The 25,743-nt window shown below is 45.4% G+C and overlaps 1 protein-coding gene across 1 annotated transcript; it reads right to left on the reverse strand.

Moving 5' to 3' along the window:
* Window positions 1-224: 224 nt before the first annotated feature.
* Window positions 225-1,786, reverse strand: LOC115326281. The gene is given in 3 exon segments (XM_040218526.1): window positions 225-445; window positions 1,179-1,452; window positions 1,538-1,786. Coding segments are annotated over 3 exon segments (744 nt in total).
* Window positions 1,787-25,743: the final 23,957 nt, after the last annotated feature.

Consider the following 25,743-nt stretch of genomic DNA (forward strand, 5'->3'; position numbering starts at 1 on the left):
TTGTGTTGATGGTGTTGCGGCAGCGGCGCCAGGTTTACTCAGCTAAAATGCTGTCAATTCTAATGCGGCAGGTATGGGCGCCTCTCTTCGTTTGCAGGCAAACCGTTGGCTCTTCGACTCTCATTAACATGCTTGTTTTATTGCCTGCCAACTCGCCTCGCTCAGCACGACAATATGTTTCGATGGGCGGCACATCGCTGCCAGGGTCTTCACCCATCCACTCGTCAAATAGTTATGGGCATCCAGGCAGTGAAGGCCTTTATCTGTTGCAGCGACACATAGTTTGTAAACAGAAACAGGTAGGTAATTATGTCCACATGCGTCGTGGCTGGCACCACGTACGCATCTGGAGTGCTGTCCTTGCCGACACATAGTGTGTACGGATCGATGCCGTCACACATCTCCTCTTCAGGCTCGCCCTGAGCCCGTGTGGGGCTCACAAGCTCTTCGAAATAGCAAGAACAGAACTCATGGTGAATGGCTTTCGTCATCGCGCTGTACGGGTGATACAAATTCCGTAGCGATGCCGCAATCTAGCAGCGCACATGCGGCAGCGGCAGCGTCCTTGTCTGCTTCACAGTGTCTGGCAATGGCGGCCAGCGGGCAGGAGTAAAGGAAGTGACGTCACATGAGAACTATGTATAGGAGGACTGGCCATTAAGCGCACCGCCACGCCGCAGCAAGCAACAGCTGAGGTGCGATAGGCCTAGGAGAATGCGGATATAACAAAATAACTACCAGTATAGTCGCCCTAAAGATTGCTTCCTGTCCGTTACCAATTATCCTCAAATAGATTAAGGGCAGACAACATCTCAACATGTCGGTACACTGTGGTGGTGATTGTTCTCACCCACCGCTTTCCTGAAAGGTAGTATTAGTGGAAAGTTTCTCCTGCTTTGAACATATGCCGCCAGCAGTGAACCCAGTCAGGTTTCAGATGACATCTAGTTTGTGTTGCTATTGCTAATATGCGTTCTTTGGTTCAATATATGACAGAAACTATACAAAAGGCATGCAGTCATCCTGTAAGAGCTTAATTTCCGCTATCTTAGTAGATGGAAGGGCCCCAAAAGCAAAATTTGTTGTCGAAGCCTTATATATGCACTGACATTTCAGCGGAACGAGATTCAGCTTTAAAATTCAGTATTCGACTATATAGCGTCATGATTAAGACTCACCATTCTCGTCCACCTGGCCATCAGCTGCTGCTGCAAGATGTTTTTCATATGAAGCAGAGGCGGCAACGTCTCTCATCACGTGCATTGCGCGCACTAGCGCAGCCGCACTCAACCGCGGACTGGCGGCCTGCGTTCCCTCCGTGCCCGTGTTACCCCGAGGGCTTATGGCGGCCTGCCTTGGCCGCATTTTCGGCAGGTGCCTGAATTCTCTGGCCAAATCGGAAATCTCCTGAAGAAAATTTTCTTTTTTCGCGTATTGCTCCTCGGTCCCCGACCTAGGTTTCGAGGAAATCAAAAGAAGAGTAAATGGCTGTTCAATTTTCCTTCCGATTTCAAAAAAAAAAAAGAATTATAACTAAGTTGCGCAGATTCGTGCGGTCTTGACGGAAAAACTGGGCTACCAAGAGATCGCATCGATCCCGGACGGCGCGGACGGTAAACGCGTTGCCGGCTGCTTCATTTAGTTTTCTTGTAACCGCGCCCTAGCGCGCTTAGTCAGCAAAGGGATTGATGTCCTGAACTGCACTGAGAAGTAGGAGGTCATCTTCGATAGAAAACCGCCTCCTTGAAGCGGGCAGCGGCGGAGAGAGGTTGTCTACGTCGTCCATGTTGTCCAACTTCGGGCAACCTTATGGCGGCTATGCTTCGTTTCAGCTACCGTCCGTGCGCAGCCAAAGGCTGAGGGACGGTTTGCAACTTCGAGAAGAGCATTCCTACGCACCACAAAGTAGTCCGCAAAAGTAATACTTTTTAAAATAACTGTTTTGTACGTAAACATTGCACAATATTTCAGATTTGTACTGCAGAGAATGATTTGCAACTCAAAGAATCAGATATATGAAGTTTATGATTTTATTAATATATGGAAATGCATGTTGTTCGCTGAAAACACGCACATCCTCTGGCAACACGGCTGCAGCGCTCGGTTTTTCTGAGTAATTTCGTTCCCGAAATGGCCGAATCATGTGCTTCGTTGCTTTCCTCATCGGGTCGCTTCAAAACGTCCTTTCACAAATGCACGTTTGGCCGTCATGCGCGAGAGGTCGTGATGAATATCTACTTTCAAATTCGGCAGGAGACTCCGGCCGCGTCGTACCGCGAATGCGCTGTAAGCAAGAAATGCGTCCGACCCACTACAATTCACTAATACGCGGCGAAATCAGGGCACCCCTTTACCTGCCAATCGCATTGAACGCCGAGAAGCTGGTGGAAAGGACCGCGCCTCGATCCCTGATATATCCAGACAATAGAACGAAACAGGCCGGGTCATCGGGCACCTTGCAATGTGTACTTACATCTCGAAACTGTATGCCGAAAAGGTGGAAAACTCGGACATAGACGCGAGCGGCCAGCCTACGTACTGACATCCCCTGTGACTAAATTTCAGGAGGTGAAAAGGCACTTTTTCAACCTGTAGCAGACGATACCGTTGATACAACCGTAGCAGACGAAATACTCGGCGAGCGCGGGCGGCGCGGACGACCAGCGGCGCACCGGAGTGATACAAAGGACCAGGCGAGATCGCGTGACCTATTGCCGGCGTCTGATTGGCTCCGGCCACAGGTAGCTTTGGCTGCGCTCGGACGGAAGCTGAAACGAAGTATAGCTCTCTTTCATTTCGATGCTGGTGCCACCGGCTCACCCCCGGCGAAATCAGTGTTTTTAGAGCGATTTCGGCTCGCGGCTTTTGTGTTTTCTCCGAGATATAAGCTTCCTTTTTTGTTGAACTTCTACTACTGGCTATGTGCTTCCATTGCTTCACATCTTGAGTGGACACGCCAGTTTGGTTGAGTCTTCAGAGGCGTGTGCTCGGATCATTCGGTTAAAGGTTGTGTACAGTCTTTCGCGAAACAAGCTTGCGTGCAGTAAATTTGAACTGGGAAACGGACACTTTTGGTCCTTTTCCTCGTTCAGCTGACGGGGGAGCGAGGCGTTAGGCGCAAAATAGTGCGCGTTTCTTTGGAACGCCCAACTCGCGCTATGTAACAAAATTGCGAAGCCGCAATCTCGCGTTGTCAACAAAAAGGACAGGTTGTGCAGTGAATATAACACTGTCGGGAACCCTTCCCTTATGTAGTATAACCTACAGCTAATATCACTATTACTTGTGTCTTTACAGTAACTGCCTTTACACCCAAGTGACGACGAGATGAACGCCACTTCAAATTCTTCTTCAAATAATAATGATGTTATTGATGACTTCAATAACATCATTATACGTTCTTTGCATACGGGCTGGAAAAAGTAAATTCCAAAGGCTTAATTTAGTCATTGTGTACTGCACTCTGATAGTAATAAAGTGGCATGCTTTTTGTTTTCGACTGTATTTTGATGCGAGTGTGAAATTTACACACAACTTTGCGACTTCGACTATTTCCTCTAACGCACTGTTGTATCATGAGATGGATGTAGTTATAAATACGTAAAGCTAAAAAGGAATGTATCTAACACATTCAACCACTCAAATATTGAAACAGTTCATGATATCAGGTTTTTTTAGAAACATCATTTTTTATAAACACGAAATACTTCTGGAATGCATAGATAAAAAACTTTTCTCTAATGTGGCTGGCAGAAGTGCAGATTCCCACACTCCTGCCTGCACTTTTTTTTTAATGTTCGTAACTTTTTGGCGAAGTTCTTATTTTCTTTTTTTACGAGGATCTGAATCCTTGTATCGAGATTGCATCCTTGATACGTACTACCTTCAAAAGCGAGGAACGTGGGAGCCAGACAGTCAAGTTTAAAAGCAAAGCAGAGCTATACAACTTTTCACAAGGACGCGATCATCTTGAATGCCGTCACTTCTGGTATGCGGTAAAACATGGAAGGTGTTACGAAGCGGTAAAACATGGAAGCGGTAAAACATGGAAGGTGTTTACGAAGAATGCTACTGAAAAAAAAAGAATCTATATAATAACTGATATGAAATATCCAAAATCTGATATGTGACATATGAAACTGACATGAAATTCCCAAAAACTGACATGCGGTATATGAAGTTCAAAACATGCCAACTGATATGCAGCATGAAAGTTCATATATGATTTAAATGATAACATCTCTATTGAAAAACCTAATTTGTATGAGAAATTTGTGTGCACAATAAACACATATGAATCATACAAGATATATAAGAACATATAGAACCATATGAGAACCATATAAAAACTATGTAAGAACTATATAAGATGTATAAAAAGCACATAAAAAAGTGAAAGCCATTTACCACTCCCTGTAACGCGGAACTGGAGCGCAGCTCTTGAGGAGGAGGAGGGAAGGATACTGAGGGCAACGGTTTCTGGGGGGGGGGTCACGTGACATAGGGGAAAGGGTCACGTGGAAAGGGTCACCTTGTTGGGGTCACGTGACCTCGGGGGAGGGGGGTCCACGTGGAGGGGGGAGCCACGTGCCCCCCCCTCCGAGGTCACGTGACATGGGGTGTCACATGACCTCGATGGAGGGGTCACGTGACTCTCCAGGTCACGTGACCGAAATTTTTCCGCTAGATATAGCGGGGAAATTTTTCCGCTGAATTTAGCGGGGAAATTTTTTTGCTAGATTTAGCGGGGAAGTTTTTCCGCTAGATTTAGCAGGGAAATTTTTTCCGCTAGATTTAGCGGGGAAATTTTTCGCTAGATTTAGCGGGGGTTTTTCCGCTAGATTTAGCGGGGAAATTTTTCCGCTAGATTTAGCGGGGAAATTTTTTCCGCTACATTTAGCGGGGAAATTTTTACGCTAGATTTAGTGGTGAAATTTTTACGCTAGATTTAGCGGGGAAATTTTTCCGCTACAGCTAGATTTAGCGGGAAGTGTTTCCGCTAGAGAAATATGTTTCCGTAGATTTAGCGGGGAAACTTTTCCGCTAGATTTAGCGGGGAAATTTTTCCGCTAGATTTAGCAGGAACATTTTTCCGTTAGATACAAAACCCTAGTTCGCTCGAGCTTTGAGCGAACTAGGGTTTTGTATAAAATTAGTTTGAGGGACATAGGGACTGAAGAGAAGTTTCTTTTGAGATACCCAAGCATAGAGTTAGTATTAGCGATAATGTGATCACTATGAGCTTTCCATGATATGTTAGAAGTAATATGTACGCCAAGATATTTATAAGAAGACACAAACTGCAGAGGAGTGTTACAAATTGAGTATGACGATGGGGTCTTGATACCACGAGACACACTCATAGCTTTACATTTATTAGTATTAAGAGACATCTGCCAAAGGTTACACCAGTCGGATACCACGCATATGTCATCTTGAAGAAGTGCGGTATCAGAATCGTTAGTAATTTCACGGTAGACTACACAGTCGTCGGCGAATAAACAAATGGATGATGATACACACATGGGTAGGTCATTTATATAAACAAGAAACAAAAGGGGCCCTATAACGGACCCTTGAGGAACACCAGATATAACGGGACTGAGAGAGGACTTAGCTTCATTAATAGTAACAAATTGAGAACGATCAGTTAAAAAACATATAATCCATGACAAAACATTCGGGTCTATCTTAAGTTTACTAAGTTTATAAAATAGGAGTTTGTGAGAAACTTTATCGAACGCTTTGCAAAAGTCGAGGAAGACGCAGTCAACCCGGGATCCACTGTCAAGAATGGAAAGAAGGTCATTAGTGAAAGTTAGAAGTTGAGTTTCACAGGACAGTGATTTGCGGAAGCCATGTTGTGGAGGCGAAAAAAAAGAATTCGAATCTAAGAAATTCACCAGATGAGAGTAAATGATGTGCTCTAAAAGTTCACAGGCCGTGCTGGTTAAGGAAATGGGTCGATAGTTAAGAGGACTATGTTTGTCACCTGTCTTGTGAAGCGGAACCACCTTCCCTGTTTTCTAGTCACTTGGCAAGACGCCAAGGCTAAGGGATTGTTCAAAAATTTTAACAGGATAAACGGAAATGTAAATTTTAGTATGCTTCATAAATTTAGGGGTAATACTGTCAATGCCACAAGAAGAAGATATTTTCAAATTGTCGATAAGTTTAACAATTCCGTCATAATCAAGTATAGGAGGATCCATGGGGAAAAAATCATATTCTGGATACATAGGAAAACATGAGCCAACGTCACTGGAGAATGCCTTAACAAACATATCATTTAAAACAAAGGCACACTGCTCTCTCGGAATGTCGACGCCACCAACCACAGTAAGCGTAATATCAGTCCTCTTTGGTCCGTTTACGACACTCCAAAATTCTTTAATACTATTGGATAGCATAGAAGGTAGAGTTACATTAAAAAAAGATTCTCTTGGCTTCATTGGTGGCTGCCTATAAGCATTTGCGGCTGTTTTATAAGCTACCCAATTCTTATCACAACCAGACGATTTCGCAGTGCGGAAAAGGCGTTTTTCTTGTTAGAAAGACGTTTAAGTTTGACGTTAATCCAAGGTGACGATACGTTAGAAACAATGAACCTGCATGGAATGAAAGAGATAATTAAAGAGTTTATCTTGTCCTTAAACAAATTCCAGTTAACTTCAACCGAACGTTCAGAAAAATCGAGTAGGTACTCATCAAGGAAGCCCGCTAACTCATTATTTATCGCTTCAAAATTTGCCTTACTGTAGTCTAGGAATTGTTTTCTGGCTTCATTTGAAGTACACGCTGAAGTAAACAAATTCAACTGCAAAATTGAATGATCACTAATACCTGGTAAATAGGTTATCGAGAAAGCGAGATTGGAGTAGGTGGTAAGTATAAGATCTAACACATTGGCAGTTGTACCGGAAATCCGTGTAGGTTCGGTAACAACTTGTGAAAAAGAAAATTCTTAACACAAATTAAGGAAATTATGGTAATGGGGAGAGCTGCAAGATGTAGCAGGATATTCTCCCGACCAATCAATAAGGGGTAGGTTAAAATCACTGAGTGAAAACACAGGCGCCAGAGGAAACCTAGAACAAGTGGCATTCAAAGCATCGTGCAAGTCGGGAATAAAATTTAAAGAGGCATTGGGGGGCCGGTAGCAGGCGCACAGAATAATATTTTTATAAACACATTGTAAACGCACGCAAACGAGCTCCAGCGGGGTAGCAATATTGACGTGATAACATTCAAGGCAATCATTTACAGCAATCAGAACTCCGCCCCCACGCCTACCTACTCGGTCACAAAGAAAAAAACTTGTATCTTTTAGTACAGTCAAATATTTCATTATCTCGGACTGTACTTGATAACCATGTTTCGGTCAAAACTGCAATATCACTCGAAGATGAGTCAATGAGTGACGATAAGTCTTCCCGGTTATGAATGACACTTCTTATATTCGTGAAAAGAACTGAAAGGGAATTCGGAAGACTAGAAGAACTACGCACGTGTTTATCTCTTTGTGTCCTTGGTTTTGATGCGGCATATTTAGGAGAATTATGTCGGATTAGCTAGGTCGGGGCTTCATAGATTTGACTTGTTTCATAATCGAAAAGAAATTGCTTTTCACCGATGTACAATTTATCGACTCGAAGATGGAAACGGATTCCTTGTGCGCGGGCAAAATCCACGAGGCTCTTTCTTGCAAACTGAACATTTTTTGGGTAATCTTCGCTTGCAGAAATACCTGTATCTTTAAGTTTGAAAGCTGAACCCAGCACTGCATCCTTCAACTTAAATTGGGAAAACTTTACAACAACAGGTCTGTTCTTAGCTGGATTAAACCTCCCAATCCGGTGAGCCCGGTCGATAGTAACGGGGTCAATTTGAAGTCCCAGTTTATCGGAGCACACATCCAATACCAGTTTTTCAGATTCGGCCCATGGTTCTTTAGTCGTGTTTTGAAGCCGAAAAAGATTAAATTTGAACGACGTGAACGACTCTTAGCATCATCGGAACGCCGCTTCAGGGATGCCATTTCTAACAGAACAGATTCAAGTTTTTGTTCCAGTTTTTCCGCCGAGTTCATTTTTGATTTACAAATTACGAGGTCACTCTCAATAATCCCGACACGCGCAGTGTGGGCAGATATTGAGTCATTTGTACGTTTCTGTTAGTCGTTTAATTCTTTCAACTGGCTCATGATGCTTGACTGGCCAGCATGTAACTGGGAAACTAATAGACTCAATGTTTGCAAGTGACTCGGCCTGCGGCTTGGACATGGGACCTGGATTACGTTCCACATCCCCACTAAGAAGGAGCAACAAGTCGCGAAAACGCTTCAAGCACGTCCGTGGGCACGGCAATACAATGAGGCAAACGTTGTTACTTCTAATAGAATAAGGAATTTTGTGTACACCAACCTGCACAGTAAACAGGAGCGGAATATTAGGCGTCATCATCGGAGCTTGTTCGCCGTGCCCACTGGTCGAAAAATCCCGCGTGAAGGCTTTTGAAGGTCGAGCGCATGAAGTCGATGTCGGTTGGACTTGCGTATACGTCAGAGCAGCCGGTGGAAACTGCAACGTCGCTCCAACGCCGCGGTCATCTTCACCGAGTGTGATGGGAAGGAAAGTCAGCAGGACAGCAACTGCTGACGCCGCCGGAGTGATGGTCGTTGTCGAGTGGTACGTTGCAAAGCCGCTGTCAGTCGTCACGATCAGAAACTGCACAGTAAACAGGAGCGGAATATTAGGCGTCATCATCGGAGCTTGTTCGCCGTGCCTTCCAATTTATCCAGATCGATACCAATGTCCCTAACCAATGCTAAGCCAAGATTTAAAATATTCAAAACCAATATTACTTCGGTTTTCCAATATCGGTGTCAACTGACACACCAGGAATTCAGGTATCGAATAATAAGCAAGGATTTATGATATTGGCATTAAATATTAGGACACGATTTCAGATATTGTTGTCCAATATTATGCCACAGTTTTCGATATCTGTATTCAATGACACGCCGTTCTTGTGCGATAATGTTAATAATTTATATTACGACTTTTCCACTACTATAATCCAATCACAAATCAATTTCTTCACTATAGTTGTCCAGTTTCATTCCAGTTTTCCCCAATTTCGGCAACTAATGATAGACCATTTTTCTAATATTCGTAATTATTATTACTTCGGGTTTTCTAACCTTGTCATTCATTATGAGCCCAGCTTTGATCATTATTTTAAGCACGATTATCTCGAACTGCGGCAATAAAATCGCCACCTTTTTTAGCGGGTTTTCAAAAATTGTTTAGCAAAAATAACCTTTATTATTATCAAATACAAATATTCACGAAAGAAAATCTATCGCATCATATGTATTTGCTCTTAATACAGTCCATGTCCTATATAGGATTGTTCGTCGTCTTCACACTCTTTGAGAGCTCGTTCCTAGGTGGTATATTAAACGCAAATATGCTTCAAGCCTGCATCGCCAGCTTCTGGAGGCTGGCGACGAGCAGCACAATCGTTAAAAAGATGGGGGTTTCATTTGAAATCGAACGCACGTTTCGTGGTGGGTATTTTGATTTTCTGGAAAAAAAGGCACTGTTCCTGCAATTTACACAACCGTGTTTTAAATTTGTTTTAAATTATTATTCTCAAAATTGCTGAAGTTAAGCAATAGAAAATATATCTTTAGGCTGCTTGTGTTTTGCCTTACCCATTTCGGCGTGTCCTACCACTTTTATAGTTGAAATTTGTTTGATCTGCCAGAAAGAAACAGTAAACTATCTCACGCTCATCAAATGAAGACAATCTTTTCTTTTTCCGGCAGTACATTCTAGCCTGTACGTGAGCCCCAGTCATGTTAGTTGTAACAATGTGTTATGTAGTGTATATGAGTTCCAAGAGAGTTAGGATTTAATGTTTCACAGAAGGGTTATCGGAGTAGTCTTCCCAGCGCCTTCTAAGTGGTGATGTGATCGTCTACCCAGCTAGTGGGTTCGGCTTCGTGGCACTGCCAACGGCCTCCCTTGGAGTTACCAGTGTCTCTGGCACGGCTTCCTGGCGCCACTGAACGGGCCACCCGACAGAGCGGAAGCTCTGTCGGGGTGGCACGCTAGACACGCGGACCCGATTTCTCCGCCTTCAGGCCGTGTGCTGACGGATGATCAGACGATGAACGCAAGTGGAGGCGTTTAGGTCGCGGTGTGTTACCGGACGAGTGGCTCTGTTCCCACGTTCTTCGGGAAACGGAGCGAGGTCGATGTCTCGGCCGGTGCGTGACCACGTCAGAAATCTGCATCTGGTGAGTCTGCAAAGAAGACCCTGAAGAGGAGTGCATTTTCTCCTCGCGGGACCTTCGACAGAGATCTCCTCGCCGCTTCGAGGGGCAAAATTAGCCGGCGATCGAACTCCTGCAGACACTTCCGTTTTCAGAGACACTTACCGAAACGTACAGGGCAGACGGTGTCTGCACATTGTCTGCCCTCCACAATTGCTCCTCAGCCTCTTCCAGGCTTCCGCACACAGAAGTAAGGGAATGCTCAGTCCTGGAAAAGGTCAGTGTGCGAAACGGGGTGCCCAAAACACCGGGCCGTAAGCCAGTTCCGCGAGGGAAAAACGGGTTCGTTTCCGTACGACGGAATGAAGCGCAAATATAATTTTGAAACTGGCGCGTCCGACCCTTACCTGCTCATGACGCAAATCCCTGATAATTCTCTTCATTACCCGGATACACGTAATATACTGTTAATCTTACGGTGCTGACTTAGCTATGGACACTTTTTATGGCACATTTTGTTTAGGAACTGGTTACCTCCTTAATCCACCAATCCCGGTAAACGATCCTCTTTTTGAAATTAAGGTTTGAGGATTTTTTGTTAGCAAACTAGTGCAAACAAGGAACGCCATTAGAACCGAAAAAGAAAATGTAACGGTTACAAAAAGCTCGTTGCTCCCAAACGTAAGCAGATTACGCTTGTCACTACCTGCTAATAAATGTAATCAAATGATAAAAAATTTGTTCAAAACTTCATCAAGGAGAAATAATTTGATTACTTGTAATGATTACAGAAGAAGTATGTCAATGCTCTGGCCAACTCTTACGCTTGGCCTATCAACCGAGTATTCATAATTTTCGCCAAGTTCATAGTACCTATCCTGGAGGGCTACTGTGATTTCCCGGAATCCGGAAAAACACTTTGAGGTCATTTTCAGAAATCGGAAAAAAGAATCATGCGCTCTCCGATCAATTCACAAATCCCCCTGCACTGTCCATCCCACAGCTGCAGAATTCTAAAAAGATGTAAAAAAAAAAACAAAAAAAACTTTCTGAATAAAAATATATTTGTTTTAATTTGTCTGTTTTCTTTATTATGTTCTAATTCAACTGATTATTTTTTTGTTTAGTTTTAGGCTTTCTGACTTTATTAAACCCTATGTAACAATATTCTTTGGCCAGCGCAATCTTAAATGTTGCCTTATTGCTACACTTCTTAAATTATTCTCTAGGTATTGCATGATATAGGTTTGATTTGCATTTTATTTACTAATTATCATTTTATAGGCATATTGTTATTTTTAATGCAGATATTTGAGATTATTTGTTTTGTATTCTTAATTTAATTCCACAGGTTTGTATATGGTGCTTGATATACTATAGGTCTGTACGAAGTTTGAATTATTGTCTAGCAAATACTCCACGCTACCTCGCGGCGTGTCGCTTTCGGCTCTTTGACGGAGGGAAAGCCGTCTGATCTTTTGTGCAGCCCAGTGCCGTGACGTCATTTCGCGGCGCTATGATTGGAGGATGGCTCCAGGCGGGGGCTCGCGGGTAAACAAAGCGGTGGCGTCTTTTCTCCGCGGCCATTGCGAAAGACCTTTCTGGGACGCTCGGAAATTCGCTGCTGGGGCGCTCGGAAATTCGCTGCTAGAGCTTGAACGAGGACGCGGCATACAGAAAAAAAGAGACCGGAAATACCTCGAAATGTACGTTACTTCATTTGACGCGAAAGAATTTACCGTGGGAGCATACGAAGCACCAATATGCGTCTCGGTCTCCGGGGGTCGCATGTTGACGTGAGCCCCTCCAACGTCAGCACGGTGATGTGCGATGCGAATGAGCCTTTCTACTTCTTCATGGAGACGCCTTTTCGCTAGCAAGTGTCTCGGTGTCTCCGTGAAGCATCGAAGTGTAGCTACAGCCCTCTTCGGCGAGCTGAATGGGCAGTCGAGCTTTCGAAAGCCGATCTCCCTCTGCGCTGGCACCCGGAGAACCGCGCCATGGCGCTCGCTGGGGTTAGTTACGTCGTCTTTGTACATTTCGCATCATTCACGAACAGTTCCACGTTAAAGGAGTATTGCAAAGTAAAACGGAATGTTACGGAAAAGCAACGGATTAGGTGATCGGTGCGCTACGACCAAGCCGTGTGCGCAGTCGTGTGTTTTTAGGCCTCCTCCACCAGCAAGAGGTTGCATGCCACTTGTCCGAACGGATAGTGTGGTAGGATATCTGTATGTGGGTGATAAATATCGCAGTCACAAGTCAGCGTTGGTTGGTTGCCTGTTTTAGCAGTGATTTCGCCATGTCTAAGTGACATCCGATGTCACTTTATGTTAGTGGCGTAGGCAGGGAAAGGGGGGCTCAATACCTAGCACGCCAAATCCCCCCCCCCCCCCCCCCCACACACAAACACACACACCGGGGACCGGAAAACACCTGGCTACACCAATGCTTCAGGTGCTTGATAAACCGCCGTCCTAAGGTGGTAAACTCGAGGCGTACTGTTCTTCTGACGCGTGTTCCATCAGTCGCTCGCCGCCGATTTGTTTCACCATAAAGCGCTAGTGAGGAAAGCGCTGCGGGGACGAGTAGCATGTTTTCGTACCTGCCTACTAGTTTTCTTAGGTCTGTTGATTTGCCACTGCTTGAGTTCCCCCTACCCCATCATTCCAACAGAGTCCACCGGCTGCCGGGCTACTGAAAGAGCCCTCTGCTCGGAGGACATGCTGCAGGCCCTCTGTAATGCCCTCAGCGCCTATGTGAGTCACGGGGGTCCGCGTTCCACGGCCCCGTCACCGGCTACGAAGTTCTCCATGGAAGTAAGACTATCAAAGAAACCACTTTATGCATTCAGAGGCAGCTTTCAGAAGTTTTGGAAGCCAAATACAGATGCTAATATCTCTAGTAAAAAATTCGAATTACTACTTCTTTTATAGCTCATGCTTCTCTATTTTGCAAACCGCATATTGCAGGAAAGTGTGACGTGATGTGAGCTGGTTGCTGAAGGCACTAAAAAGCTTCCTGTTGTAGACCACTGTACCGTTGTCATTTTATATATGTTGCTCTTTGGCACCGGGGAGATCGATGGCCGAGTGGGCTAGGGCACACCAGCTCGGAAAACATGGAGCGAAAACTCATGCTGCAGGACCCAGGATCCTGTGGTCGATCCCCGCCCCTGCCCGTTTCGATCTGGATTAGCGTCGTACCGGAGTGCGGTCGTGTATCACTACTGCGAGATGAATGTTAAAGCCCCAGGAATACGGTTTTACTGAACTGGCTTAATTGCTTATCTACAGCTGGGGGACTCCTCGCCCGTTGAGGCAGTCCAAGTTCTAGGCTGCATAAACATACACACAACACTATTCGTTGGCACGCTACTGGTATTGCTGTGCTGATGTTTGGACGTCCTTTTCTAGGACGTTGAAATGACTGCTGTGATGCTTGGGTGAAATAACCTGGTCAATTCCCTCCTCGGCCGTAGAGTGTCGTCCACTTGTTACTCTCTCTTCTCCTCTGGTTTATGTGGGTCAGATAACAGTCATGCAGTCAGCCGGGTTGAAGTTCTCTCGACGCCACATTCTCACATCTATGGCCGATCGTCCTGCTTTCGCGCAAAACTCACACACCTCGTCTTCTTCGATACTCCCGAATGCGCCTCGGTCACCCGCTCCGCCGCTAATTTCAGTCCCGTGCCCACTGTTTTGTGAGAACCTCCTTGACATGACAAATCTAGCTTCTGTATCCGACCATCAATACGGGTTAGTGTTTAATTTTGTAAATTCGGTGCTTCAAAGTAACAGTACGAGCTTCCTTCAGCATCTACGAGAAACAAGCGATCACAAAACCCAAAGCTTTAATTTTCAAGACTAAAAAGTCCCAAGAGTATGAGAACAGAAGGGACAAACGTGTAATCTTAGTATATGGAAAGGTGTCCTTGAAGTTTTCAGCTTTAAAATTGTGGTAGCGTTTGAGTTGGTTTAAGTTCAAGGAATCTCAATAGAGCGAATAATGCAAAGTTCTTTACACTGATTTGCATCCCTTGGATGCTGGCAGGTGTTCAGTACCAAGGTAATGAAAAAGATATATTAATTTGTGCATTTTGTTGTGCAAAAAAATAGGCTTTGACAAATTTTCAGTTGGTAATGGCATGGGAGGACAAATACGCTGCTCAAGGGTGCAATGGTATCGTTTGACAACTGGGACGACTCTTTTAGAGGAGACTGCATCCTGTCCAGCACCAACTTCACCATCTGGGACCAAGTGCACGAGGGGGTCGCACTGCAAGCACATGAAAAAAGGGCACTGCGACCTCGAGGTCAAGCTTATACATTGATCAGTACGGAGCGCTGAATGGACGCCCTGATCTCCTCATTGGTCCGGATGACCTTATGAAGGTGAAATGTCCCTGGATCTAAATGGAAAATCTGATTGCAGGCAAACTGAAATTGTTTCTGACTTTGTCGTCCCATGACTTGAAAGTAGTCTGCATACTTCAAGAACTTTGAAAATGCAAATTTTGTTTTCGTGAGTGTTCCACTTCGACGTAATGCGCACATTGAAACATGATCCTCTTTTTTCTGCTTTCCGGTGAGAAAAAAAAACGAATCTCCCTCTTCCTTGTCGCAATGGGGAGGTGTGCAAGACTGATTGCATATTTTATATACGCAATCAGTTTCGTCAGTGAATAAAAATAAAAGCAGGATACAGGTTCACAAATTATTTGCGAATCCTTAGACTTGGTGAAGTGAGTTGCTTATTTATTTATTTATTTATTTATTTACAATACCCTGAGGGCCATAAGGCATTAGAGAGGAGAGTGGGTGTTAAGTACAATGTTTGATACTGCTTCTCAGAATCTGATGGGATCCAGAATGATGACGATGTCTTCGGGAAGGTCATTCCAGTTCACAGTTGCATCAGGAAGAGGAGCGTGCTGATGTTCTGTGGAAAAACATTTTGACCGGGCTTTTTTATTGCAATGATCCAGTCTGGAGTAAAGATGAGCAAGTGGGGAAAAAAGAGACTGATTTAAAAGTGGTGAATAAAAACTTTATGCAGAAGGCAGAGACGAAATATTTTTCGACGGGAGAAAAGAAATGGGAGAGAGAGATTTGATTTAATGAGGGAGACACTGGAAAAAGTGGAGTAATCAGACTGAATAAAACGCGCAGCACGGTTTTGAACAGATCCAATGCAGTCTGTTAATGTAGCACGATGAGGGTGCCAGATTGAAGATGCGTATTCTAATTTAGACCGGACTAGGGCAAGACAGAGGAGCCGTTTGTAGTGAACGGCCAGACCGAAGCGGACGAAGAAGTGGGATCTCGAGACAGAAAATTTGAGGAACCGATCTCGCCGGCGCTGGTGATACTGACGGGAAGTATTTTAAAATAACGTATTAAATATTTAAATAGCCTCAACGCTACATATTGGTGACCCGAAACGAGTAACATCGACAAGCTTCCTTACCCTTGGTTTGAGATGAGCTGGACATACCACCGCCTTTTTTCCAACGATGGCTGTTCAAGGCGACGCGACTTCCTCGGCCACTCCCACGGTAGGAGCCACCACGGCCCCGATTAAAATTCCAGAGTTTTGGTCCTCAGATTTTGAGCTCTGGTTTCTCACCGTCGAATCCGTCTTCCGGAAGCATCGGGTCACAGCGTCGCTTACGAAGTTCGACTACGTAGTCGCCGCTCCTTCGCAGTCGACGGCGGCCGTAGTCCGCGACATCTTACGGCCCCCACCGGAGAACCAACCTAACGAAACTTTACGCACGGAACTGATACGACGTACAACAGATTTGGAACCCCGACGTCTTCAGCAGCTGCTTACAGCGGAGCAGTTGGCCGACAGAAAACCCACGGAACTCCTCTGACGAACGGAGCAACTCCTCGGCAGGCAAGGCGGCGACGATGGATGCGCCCACCATGCGTAAACGTTTTCTGCAGCGTCTTCCTCAGCCATTCCGGATGGTCCTAACCACGGAAACCACGGACTTCATTCTGACGCTGGCCCGCAAAGCGGACGATATAATGTACGTCTACTCGCCTAACATTTCGTCGGTTCACCACGAAACGGCTCAGCCTAGGTCCCCTCTACCTGCTCCCGAAAACGACTACCTGCGGGAAAGCCCTGACTTGGTCCCGGCCTACGCACGTATGGAAAATAAAATTGACGACCTCAGTCGCGAGTTCTAAAACATGCGGCGCCACTCTCGAAGAAGGAGACTACGGTCGAAGGTCACGCGCGCAAGCACTCGAGACAACGTCGAACACCAAACCACTCGCTCGCCTGGAACTTCTACTAACCAACCTCAGAGCTGGTACCATAGTCGTTATGGAAATGCCACCCGATTTTGCAGACAGTCATGCTCTCAGTCGGGAAACGGCACGGGCACTCACTGAAGGCGGCAAACGTCGAGGGCCCTTCGTCATCCAGCCGTCTTTTCAACGTGGCCAACCGCTTAAACAGAGTTCGGTACCTAGGAAATACAGGTGCCGAAGTTAGCGTAGTACTCCCTACGCCGGAGGGTCGTAAATATCGCAAAGAAACTCCTCCTCTGCAAGCGGTCAACGGAGCCACAATAAAAGCGTACGGAGAAAAGTCGTTGACCTTAGACATCGGGCTCCGGCAGACATTTCGCTGGATCTTTATCATCGCCGACGTGTGACAAGCCATCATCGTGGCGGATTTTCTAAGACGATTCGGGCTCACTGTCGACCTCCGCCGATACCAGCTCATTGATGCCGCGACGCAGCTCAGTGTCCAGGTGTTAATATCAAAGACACCGCCACTGCGTCCTTTTCTCCCACGTGTGGACATAGACTCTTAGTGGAAGCACATCACAAACGAGTTTTCCTCGGTGTTTGGAACACACGACCTTTCACAAAAAATCCAGCACAGTATCACCCATCATATTAAGACTACAGGCCCCCCTGCCCTCGCACGTCCACGACGCATGAACCAGACCGACTTCAGATAGCCAAACACGAATTTGAACATATAATTGAACTAGGCTACGTACGCCCGTCTTCCAGTCTCTGGTCGCCAGTGCTTCACGTGGTGCCGAAGAACACAGGAGACTGGCGGCCATGCGGAGATTATTGAGCACTCAACCAGTCTGCGATACCGGACCGTTTATCCCATACCCCATCTACAAGATTTCGGCGGGTAGCTTCAAGGCGCAACAATCTTCAGCAAAATCGATTTTCTTTAAGCCTACCTTCAGATTCCAGTGGAACCCGAAGACGTTCCCAAGACTGCAGTCACAACGCCATTTGGGCTGTATGAATTCTTGCGGATGCCATTCGGCCTCCGCAACGCAGCTCAAACATTTCAAAGGTTCGTAGACCAAGTCCTTCGTGGACTGTCCTTCCGCTTCGCCTATCTCGACGATATCCAGGTGTTTAGCTCGACGCCCGATGAACATTCCAGTCACCTTTGACATCTTTTTACGCGCCTGACGTCGTACGGCCTTGTTGCAAATGCCGCGAAGTGCGAATTCGGACTCAAGGAACTGGATTTTCTCGGCCATGACGTAGATGCTTGGGGGATCCAACCGCTGCCTGACAAAGTGACCGTTATTCGCAATTTTCCACGGCCTACAACGGCTACAAAGCTACGAGAGTTTTTGGGACTGGTCAACTTTTACCGTCGGTTCATTCCCCGCTGCGCTCATATTTCCCAGCTTTGTACGATCTGCTGCAGAACCCGAAACCAAAAATGACACCGCTAAAATGGACGCACGCAGCAGACGGTGCCATCACTAAAGTCAAGGAACCCATTGCAACCGTTACCATGCTCATGCATCCGAGAAGTGACGATCTTACCTCCCTCATCGTCGACGCGTTGGACAAGGCAGTTGGAGCTGTCCTGCAGCAGCTTGTTGGGGACGCATGGCATCCCATCGCATTCTTCGCTAAAGGCCTCAGTACTACAGAAACGCGCTACAGCACTTTTGGTCGGGAGCTGCTTGCAATTTATTTTGCCATACAACACTTTCGGCACTTCATCAAATGCCGTCAACGTTTTGTACTTACAGACCACAAACTACTCACGTACGCCTTGTCGTCCTCTAGCGAGGCACACACACCACGAGAGGTCCGGCAAATGCTCTACATATCCGAATTTAACACCGACATTCGCTTTGTTAAAGGCTCCAATAATGCTGCAGCAGATGTTTTCTCTCGAATAGGCGTCACACTCTGCCTCTCCGAAGGTGCGTCGTTGAACTATACCGAATCGATAGTGGGTCAAACAGACGATGCGGAGCTCCAACGCTTACGGATATTATCCAAGACACTGGTTTCTGAGGACGTTCCTAGGCATGGTTCTGCTGACACCGTGGTATGTGACGTGTCAACTGGTCAACCCCGCCCGTTCGTTTCTCTTTCGTTTCGGCATAAGGGTTTTGATGCCATCTACATATTGGCCCACCCTGGCACACGAGCCACCCAACGACTAGTTAGCTCCCGGTTCGTGTGGCCGCGTATGAACACTGACGTGCGCCAATGGGCAAGAACATGCATTGACTGTCAACGCAGCAAGATTCAACGTCACACGGTAACCCCCTTGACCTCCTTCAATCCACCTCACGATCATTTTGCTCACATTCCTGTCGACCTTCTGGGCCAACTTCCTCCATCGCACGATTACCGATACCTCCTGACATGTGTCAAAATGTTTACGCGATGGCCGGAAGTCGCCCCTATGAAAGATACAACGGCACTGACGGTCGCTAAAGGACGCTTGTCGACATGTGGGTGAGTCGTTTCGGGGTGCCACAAACCATCACCACGGACCGCGGACCAGAATCTGAACGTTCATTGTTTAAAAACCTCTCTCACTTACTGGGCGCACAGCATATTCACACCACCACGTACTACCCAATGTCTAATGGAATGGTAGAACGCTTTCATCGGCAATTCAAAGCTGCCATCAAAACACAGGACAAGACTGCGTCATGGACGGAAAGCCTGCCTTTGATAATGCTCGGCATCCGCACAGCGTTTAAAACTGACTCGAACTGCAGTGCAGCCGAGCTGGTCTATGAAACGCCTCTTCGAATACAAGAAGAATTTATTCAACAAGCTTTTAATCCCTTAACGGAGAGCGCCGAGGACTACGCTCACCGGTTGCGGCTTCTAATGCAAGACCTACGCCCCGTTGCTACAAGAATTTCGTCCACACGGAGTACCGTCGTTAGCCGTCATCTGACAAAGGGTACACATGTATTCATTGGTCACGACGGTGTCAAAGCGCCTCTCCAACCTCCTTACGATGGCCCTTTCCCGGGGGTTTGTCGCGATACCCAAACATTCACTGGGCTAATCAAAAACAAAGAACAAGTTGTGTCCATCGACCGAGTCAAGCCTGCCCACTTGGACTCCAACAGTGCAACCTCTGCCATCTGACTCATTTTACATAAACCACTAACGAGCCCACGCCGCTTTAATCGTCTCAACAAAAAACAAAGACGACCGCTTGGTCGCTGCGCCTCCTCGCTAAAGGGGGGGGGGGGGGGGGATATTGTAGTAAACGGCCAGACCGAAGCGACCGACAAAGAAGAGGGACCTCGAGGCAGAAGATTTGAGGAACCGATCTTGTCGGGGCTGGTGTTTGTAGCTGGGAGTGTTTTAAGATAGCGTATTAAAAATTTATGTAGCCTCAACACTACACGTTTTAGTTGAGAAGGAACGGATCTGAAATTGTGACGAAGGAAACCCAAGCTTCTGTTAGCGGAACTCACAACTGAATTAATATGCTTTTCCCAGGAGAGGTTTGAAGTTAGAAGAACGCCGAGGTGTTTATACATTTCCGTGTGTTAAAGAGGGATGCCATTAAGAAAATGAACAGGAGAGGTTCTAAAAGAGGAACGAGAGAAGCGCATGCATTTACACTTGCTGACGTTAAGCGTCATCTGCCAGTTAGTACACCAGCTCTGAACTAGGTCGAGGTCATTTTGTAGGGTTAAAGAGTGATGAGCGGATGTTACTTTTCGGTAAAGGACACAATCGTCGGCAAATAGGCATATGGGTGAAGACACCTGAAGAGGAAGATCGTTTATGTAGATGAAAAAAGTAACGGTCCAAGCACCGTTCCCTTAGGCACGCCATATGTTACGGGGGTTAAAGTAGATAAACAATCAGTAACATGAACTAACGGATGACGCTTAGAGAGAAGAGATTCAATCCAGGAGAGAACATTATTATCGAGGTTTCATGACGACAGTTTTAGAAGCAGTCCGTTTTGCGGAACTTTGTCAAATGCTTTAGCGAAGTCGAAAAATGCAGCGTCAGTGGGGTAGCCAAAATCAAGGTTTGCGAACAGGTCGTTTGTTAAGCAGAAAAGTTGGGTTTCGCAGGAGTAGTTTCAACAGAAGTCGTGCTGCGCTTTGTTAAAAAAGGAGATAGAATCAAGGTGAATAGACAGCTGCTTGTGGATTACGTGCTCGAGTACTTTAGAAGGTACAGAAGTTAGAGATATTAGCCTATAGTTTAAAGGAGAAAATTTATCACCGCTTTTGTGGACCGGGATGACCTTGCCTATTCTCCAATCCTCAGGAACCACCGCCGGATCTAATGATTGCTGAAAACTTTTTGTTAGATATAGGCTTGAGGAATATTTAGTGCTTTGTAAGACCTTAGATTTTGTGCCGTCGACACCACAGGAAGAGGATATTTTTAGTGACCCAATAATACTAACAATACCTTCGTAATCAATACAAGTTGGATCCATAGGTATAACATTGCTAGTAGCAGGTAAGGACAGTGTTAAGGCGCAATGGGCTGTGAAAAGGGAAGAAAATAAATGATCTAGAACTGTGGCATACTGATTTATCTCGATAATGTTCTCAGAATCATCAATAAGCGCTAGTGGGGAGTATGGTGCATGATTTACAACATTCCAAAATTCGCCCGGGTTGTTTGGTAGCATAGATGGAAGGGTCTCCTGGTAGAATATATGCTTCTGCTGCTCTAACATATTTTATATTCAGTGGCGCATTCATTATATTTAGACCAGGATAAAACAGTGTCTTGTTTTTTGGCTACTCGAAAATGTCGTTTTTTTTCTTATTGTTAAGGGCTTTCAGTGAGCGGTGCGAAAACCAAGGATTAGAAGACCGGGAACTGATGGTAATATTTGGAACAAGAGCTTCAATGATTTACGGTAGCTTGTTCTTAAAAAGGCACAAATTTGCATTTATATTCCTATCGTCAAAACCCTCCAGGAAGACTGAGAAATAGCTTGAGAGGCCCTGGTTAAGCTGCTCATAGTTCCCCTTATTATATACCCTTATTTGCTTGGTCAACCTGACTGGTTTTGGTGCTTGAAATCCTAAGTTAAAGAGCACTGCTTTTTGGTCACTGATGCCTTCAAAACTGGTAAAAGAGGTAATAGATTTCGGATGTTTAGTCAAAAGCAAGTCTAATATATTTGAGCATGTGGTTGTTACACGGGAAAAGAAATCACCCGCGAAAGGTTAAAATCCAGGCAGAGACTGATAAAAACTCGACACTCACCAGAAATCGCACTACCAACAAGATCTGATAAATTCCAATTTATCTCACGGAAGTTAAAATCGCCTACTAAGAAAACAGAATGACCAGGATGTTGTGTGAACAAAATCGACAATTCATCGTGCAAAAAAGTTCCAAAGCTATGTTCGAGTCATGTAATTATGAAGTCAAAACCAGCTTTAGTGCATTTTTAAGAAGCCTTTTAGACCAGAGTCTCCTGCTTTGGCTCAGCAAGACAGAACTCACCTTTGTTATCCCTATAGCACGGCCGAAAATATAACCACGAGCATGTTGCCTGACCAATGCTTGAACTGCCGGGAAATCGACGAAGTTCCTATCCGTCGAGAATAAGTGACAACGGGGGATAGTCGAAATGTCACCCTAGCAGCGCACTTCTCCATCCAATACTTGGGCCAGTTTGGCGCAAGCTTGTGCCAGGCTTGAGCCAAGTTGGCTCTTGCTCCCGCCTGTCTGGCCCAAGCCTGTGCCGAAGAAGTCTGCAACTTGGGCATGGTATTCATCGCACACACATGCTTGATTTCAAGCTTGCAGATTGAAGTAATTGTTTATTGACTCATATCCATTCTTAAACCTGTTTGAGATTGTATTGGTTCAGTACATTGATTTTTCATTTCAGCAATGAATAATTTAGAGACAGATGTTGGTGCTCACGCACGATGCTTTTATTTTCGTAACATGCAGGAGTGTAAAAAATTAGATTCGGCATTATAAACTAACTTTTTTTGTGTGTACTCTTCCAAACAGCATATCAAGCAATAATATAACGGCTACAGCTGCTAGAGTGGCCACACCTGGCATCTCATTCGTTTTATAGCGTGTACATGTCAGACACTATAGTCCGTTTCACGGTAACTTGGCAAACTGTGAAGGCTGCGGCCCCCGCGACCCAATAAGAGCATCGGAGCCAGGCACGTGAAGCACTCTATGGTAGAGTCCTCGTTATCTCCACAGCAACAGCGCCATCTGCGACGAAACAGTTCTAGGCTTTTTTTTTCTTTTAGTAGTGTTGCCGTCGGATTCTTCTAACCGCAACGCTACGCGACACGGAAGAAAGACGAATACATATGTTACTTATTAACGACACTCAATATGGATCAGCACTTTTTCTAAAAAACATGGCTTCTGAACGATGTTCGAACAATCGCAGCTGTGAATCGACCACTTCCGCTCAAAACATCGCCGTAGCATTAGCACCAGCCACAGATTCATGGGCAAATTGAGCATGTGGTTGTCTCATAAAAGTGTTCCTGAAGAGCTCGCTACTCTAGTGGACGGTAATGTTGCTGCAGTGGACGTTCATCCGAGGTTGTTTGGTTTCTCAGTTGACGACAGTCGGTTCTGGCCGGTGGTCTTTGCATTTAGCGCGGCGACACGAACGCTCCTTTGACATGCTGCCGTATGCCTCGATCCGACATTCTTACAGAATCGCAGGAGCCGTAGCCTCCACAGTTCGCCAAGTTATCGTGGAACTAAGTGTAGACTAAGTTGTCTGCTAATGAAAGTAGCCTTGCCAGCATCATATATTATGTATGAAACAGTGTATATTTTGAGAAAACAGACAAAGCTAATAAACCTTTCCAATGATTGAGTTTGTTCACTAGTAAAACTTGGTTCAGGGAACTTATTACATTTCAGCACTAGCATGGACACGACAGGTAAGGTCAATTACAAGTGCCTTAGAGCAGTCCAAACAGTTTCCAAGTGACTCATGGAAAGCAACTGACATGGTACTACCCTCAGGAAAGAGACGAGATATCCTTGACGAATCTACTTCAGCCGCAAAGCACACCAAACTGAATATTGGCGTTTCTAGGAAAATGGAATCAACGAAAATATTCCATGGAAAGGCACACCACGAACAGCTTTGGTGTGAGGGTGAGCCCTATTTGCAGCGACAATACTGAAGCCTCGCATGCCACCATCACTAACACATGCGAGTAGTCGCTCAGTGCCTGGCATACTTGGGCATTGATGAAGCAAGGAAAGATAATCAATGAGTGGACTAGAAATGTAGATCCAAATGGGACTGTCTTGACATTCTTCATAATTGCTGTACGATCACGATCTGTTGGAGTGTTTCTGGATGTCAACAGCCCATCTGGGACCTAGAATGATAATGATGTTAGAAAGTTTGTCACTTACTGGCTTTTGTTTGACCCAGTCTGCTGATCAAACAAAACAAAAATACATACATGTTAATCATTCTTTATTTCCGCGTCAATTCCATGGGACGCTCATTAGCTAGGCTTAGATAGTGCGCAATCTCCGAATTTTTAACTCGGTATCGGAACAAAAAAGAAGACAAAGGACAAAAAAAAAAAAAAACACGTCAGACACTGACAGCGTCGATAGGTGTGGTACGAAGATACACTGCGCGACACATTTTGCAGAAAGAGGGCATCGGAACTTCTTTGGCAAGTCACTCATACTGGCTTGTGTGAAACGGCAATTTTGTACAGTCCCAGTTGGTTCACTGTATTACACGTAACAGTCATTCAAATTTCATTCCTGAAAAAAAAAAGATCGTGTTTTCGTGGTAAGTTTTGAGCTTTGTGCTTTTCTATAGTGCCAAGATTACAACCGTACGCTCCAACCACTATACCGCATAAGATGTATGACTATACGGCGTCTCACCTAAGTGCGAACGAAGCGGAAATTACAAACGCGAGAATCTGATCAGCGCTTGCACTGCATGATCGCACATGCATGGCAGCTATGATCAAAGCTCGGGAATCGCCCATGTAGAGTTCACTTCGATCGCATTTAAAATTAAACGGAGCATAGTTTATACGGCCTCCGTGCAGTTTTTAGTCGAAATGATTATATATTCCTAAGTATCACCTGCGAAGATGGGCTTCGGAGCATTGCGAAAAGGTTACCTTCTCAGCTGTTTTTCAAGTATTAGCCTATCGACTCCGCCACACAAGATTTATAAAGACCTGCTAGAAGGAAAAATTTGTTGTATTTATAATGGAGGAGCAAGATAAAAGGCAACTTACCGGCACAATCTAATGGCGGTCCCGTAGTGAGCGGTGCAACCGGTGTTTCAATCGCGAGGCTAGGCAAGCCCCTTCGTTTTGATGCTCTTCGTCGTCTTCATCTCGGAATCTTCGAAATGCCTCGAGCAGACGGCGGAGAAATGGCAAGGGGCACAAAGCTGCTCGATCTTGTGGACTCGGCAAATTTTAACCGAGCTACAAAAAAGAAAAGACTCGGGGTCGCCGCTACAGCACGGCCGCCACTACCAACGCAGATGTTTTTTTACCCCCCCAGCCTCCCCCGACATGTGCAAGGGCGGAGCTTAGTCGGAATCATCATAAACCTCCTCTCCCACCTTCACGCCTCCTTTCTCATGCGCAAAAGACGACTATGAGCCAACCTGCGAGGCGTACACATCATGCTATCAAGTTTTTTTTATATATTTTATTTGATAAATTTACATTTAAAAGACAAAACAAACAATATATGGAGAAACGATTTCTCAAACGCTATCAACACAAGTTCCGCGGTGATTATTGGCTTCCTGAGACTGCGCATGACTTCTCGCCAATTCGAGTTTAGGCTAGTAAATTAAAATCGATCACACAGACAATAATCAGTCAGTGTATATTGGAGACGCTGCATAATAAAAGTTATCTCCAACATCTGGGCTTATTGCCATTCGGCTAGCTTCTATCAATTCAATATAAGCTTTCACGATGTCCGTAACTGATAGTAAAAACACAAAAAGAAACACAAAAGAACTATTCAATAAAGAAAACTATCCCAGCGTTTTCTACATTGTTCTGTCATGCAGGCTTCATGCTTCCGGAAGCCATTGCCTGCCGGCTAACGCTTCATGCAGGTGTTACTCTGCAAGCTGCCGCCTGGTAAGGGTACACGGTTACTCAGACGTACAATTTCACACTGGTACGCTTG

The sequence above is a fragment of the Ixodes scapularis genome, unplaced genomic scaffold, assembly GCF_016920785.2.
Source record: "Ixodes scapularis isolate PalLabHiFi unplaced genomic scaffold, ASM1692078v2 PGA_scaffold8__174_contigs__length_109621045, whole genome shotgun sequence".
In the NCBI taxonomy this organism is placed as follows: Eukaryota; Metazoa; Arthropoda; class Arachnida; order Ixodida; family Ixodidae; genus Ixodes; species Ixodes scapularis.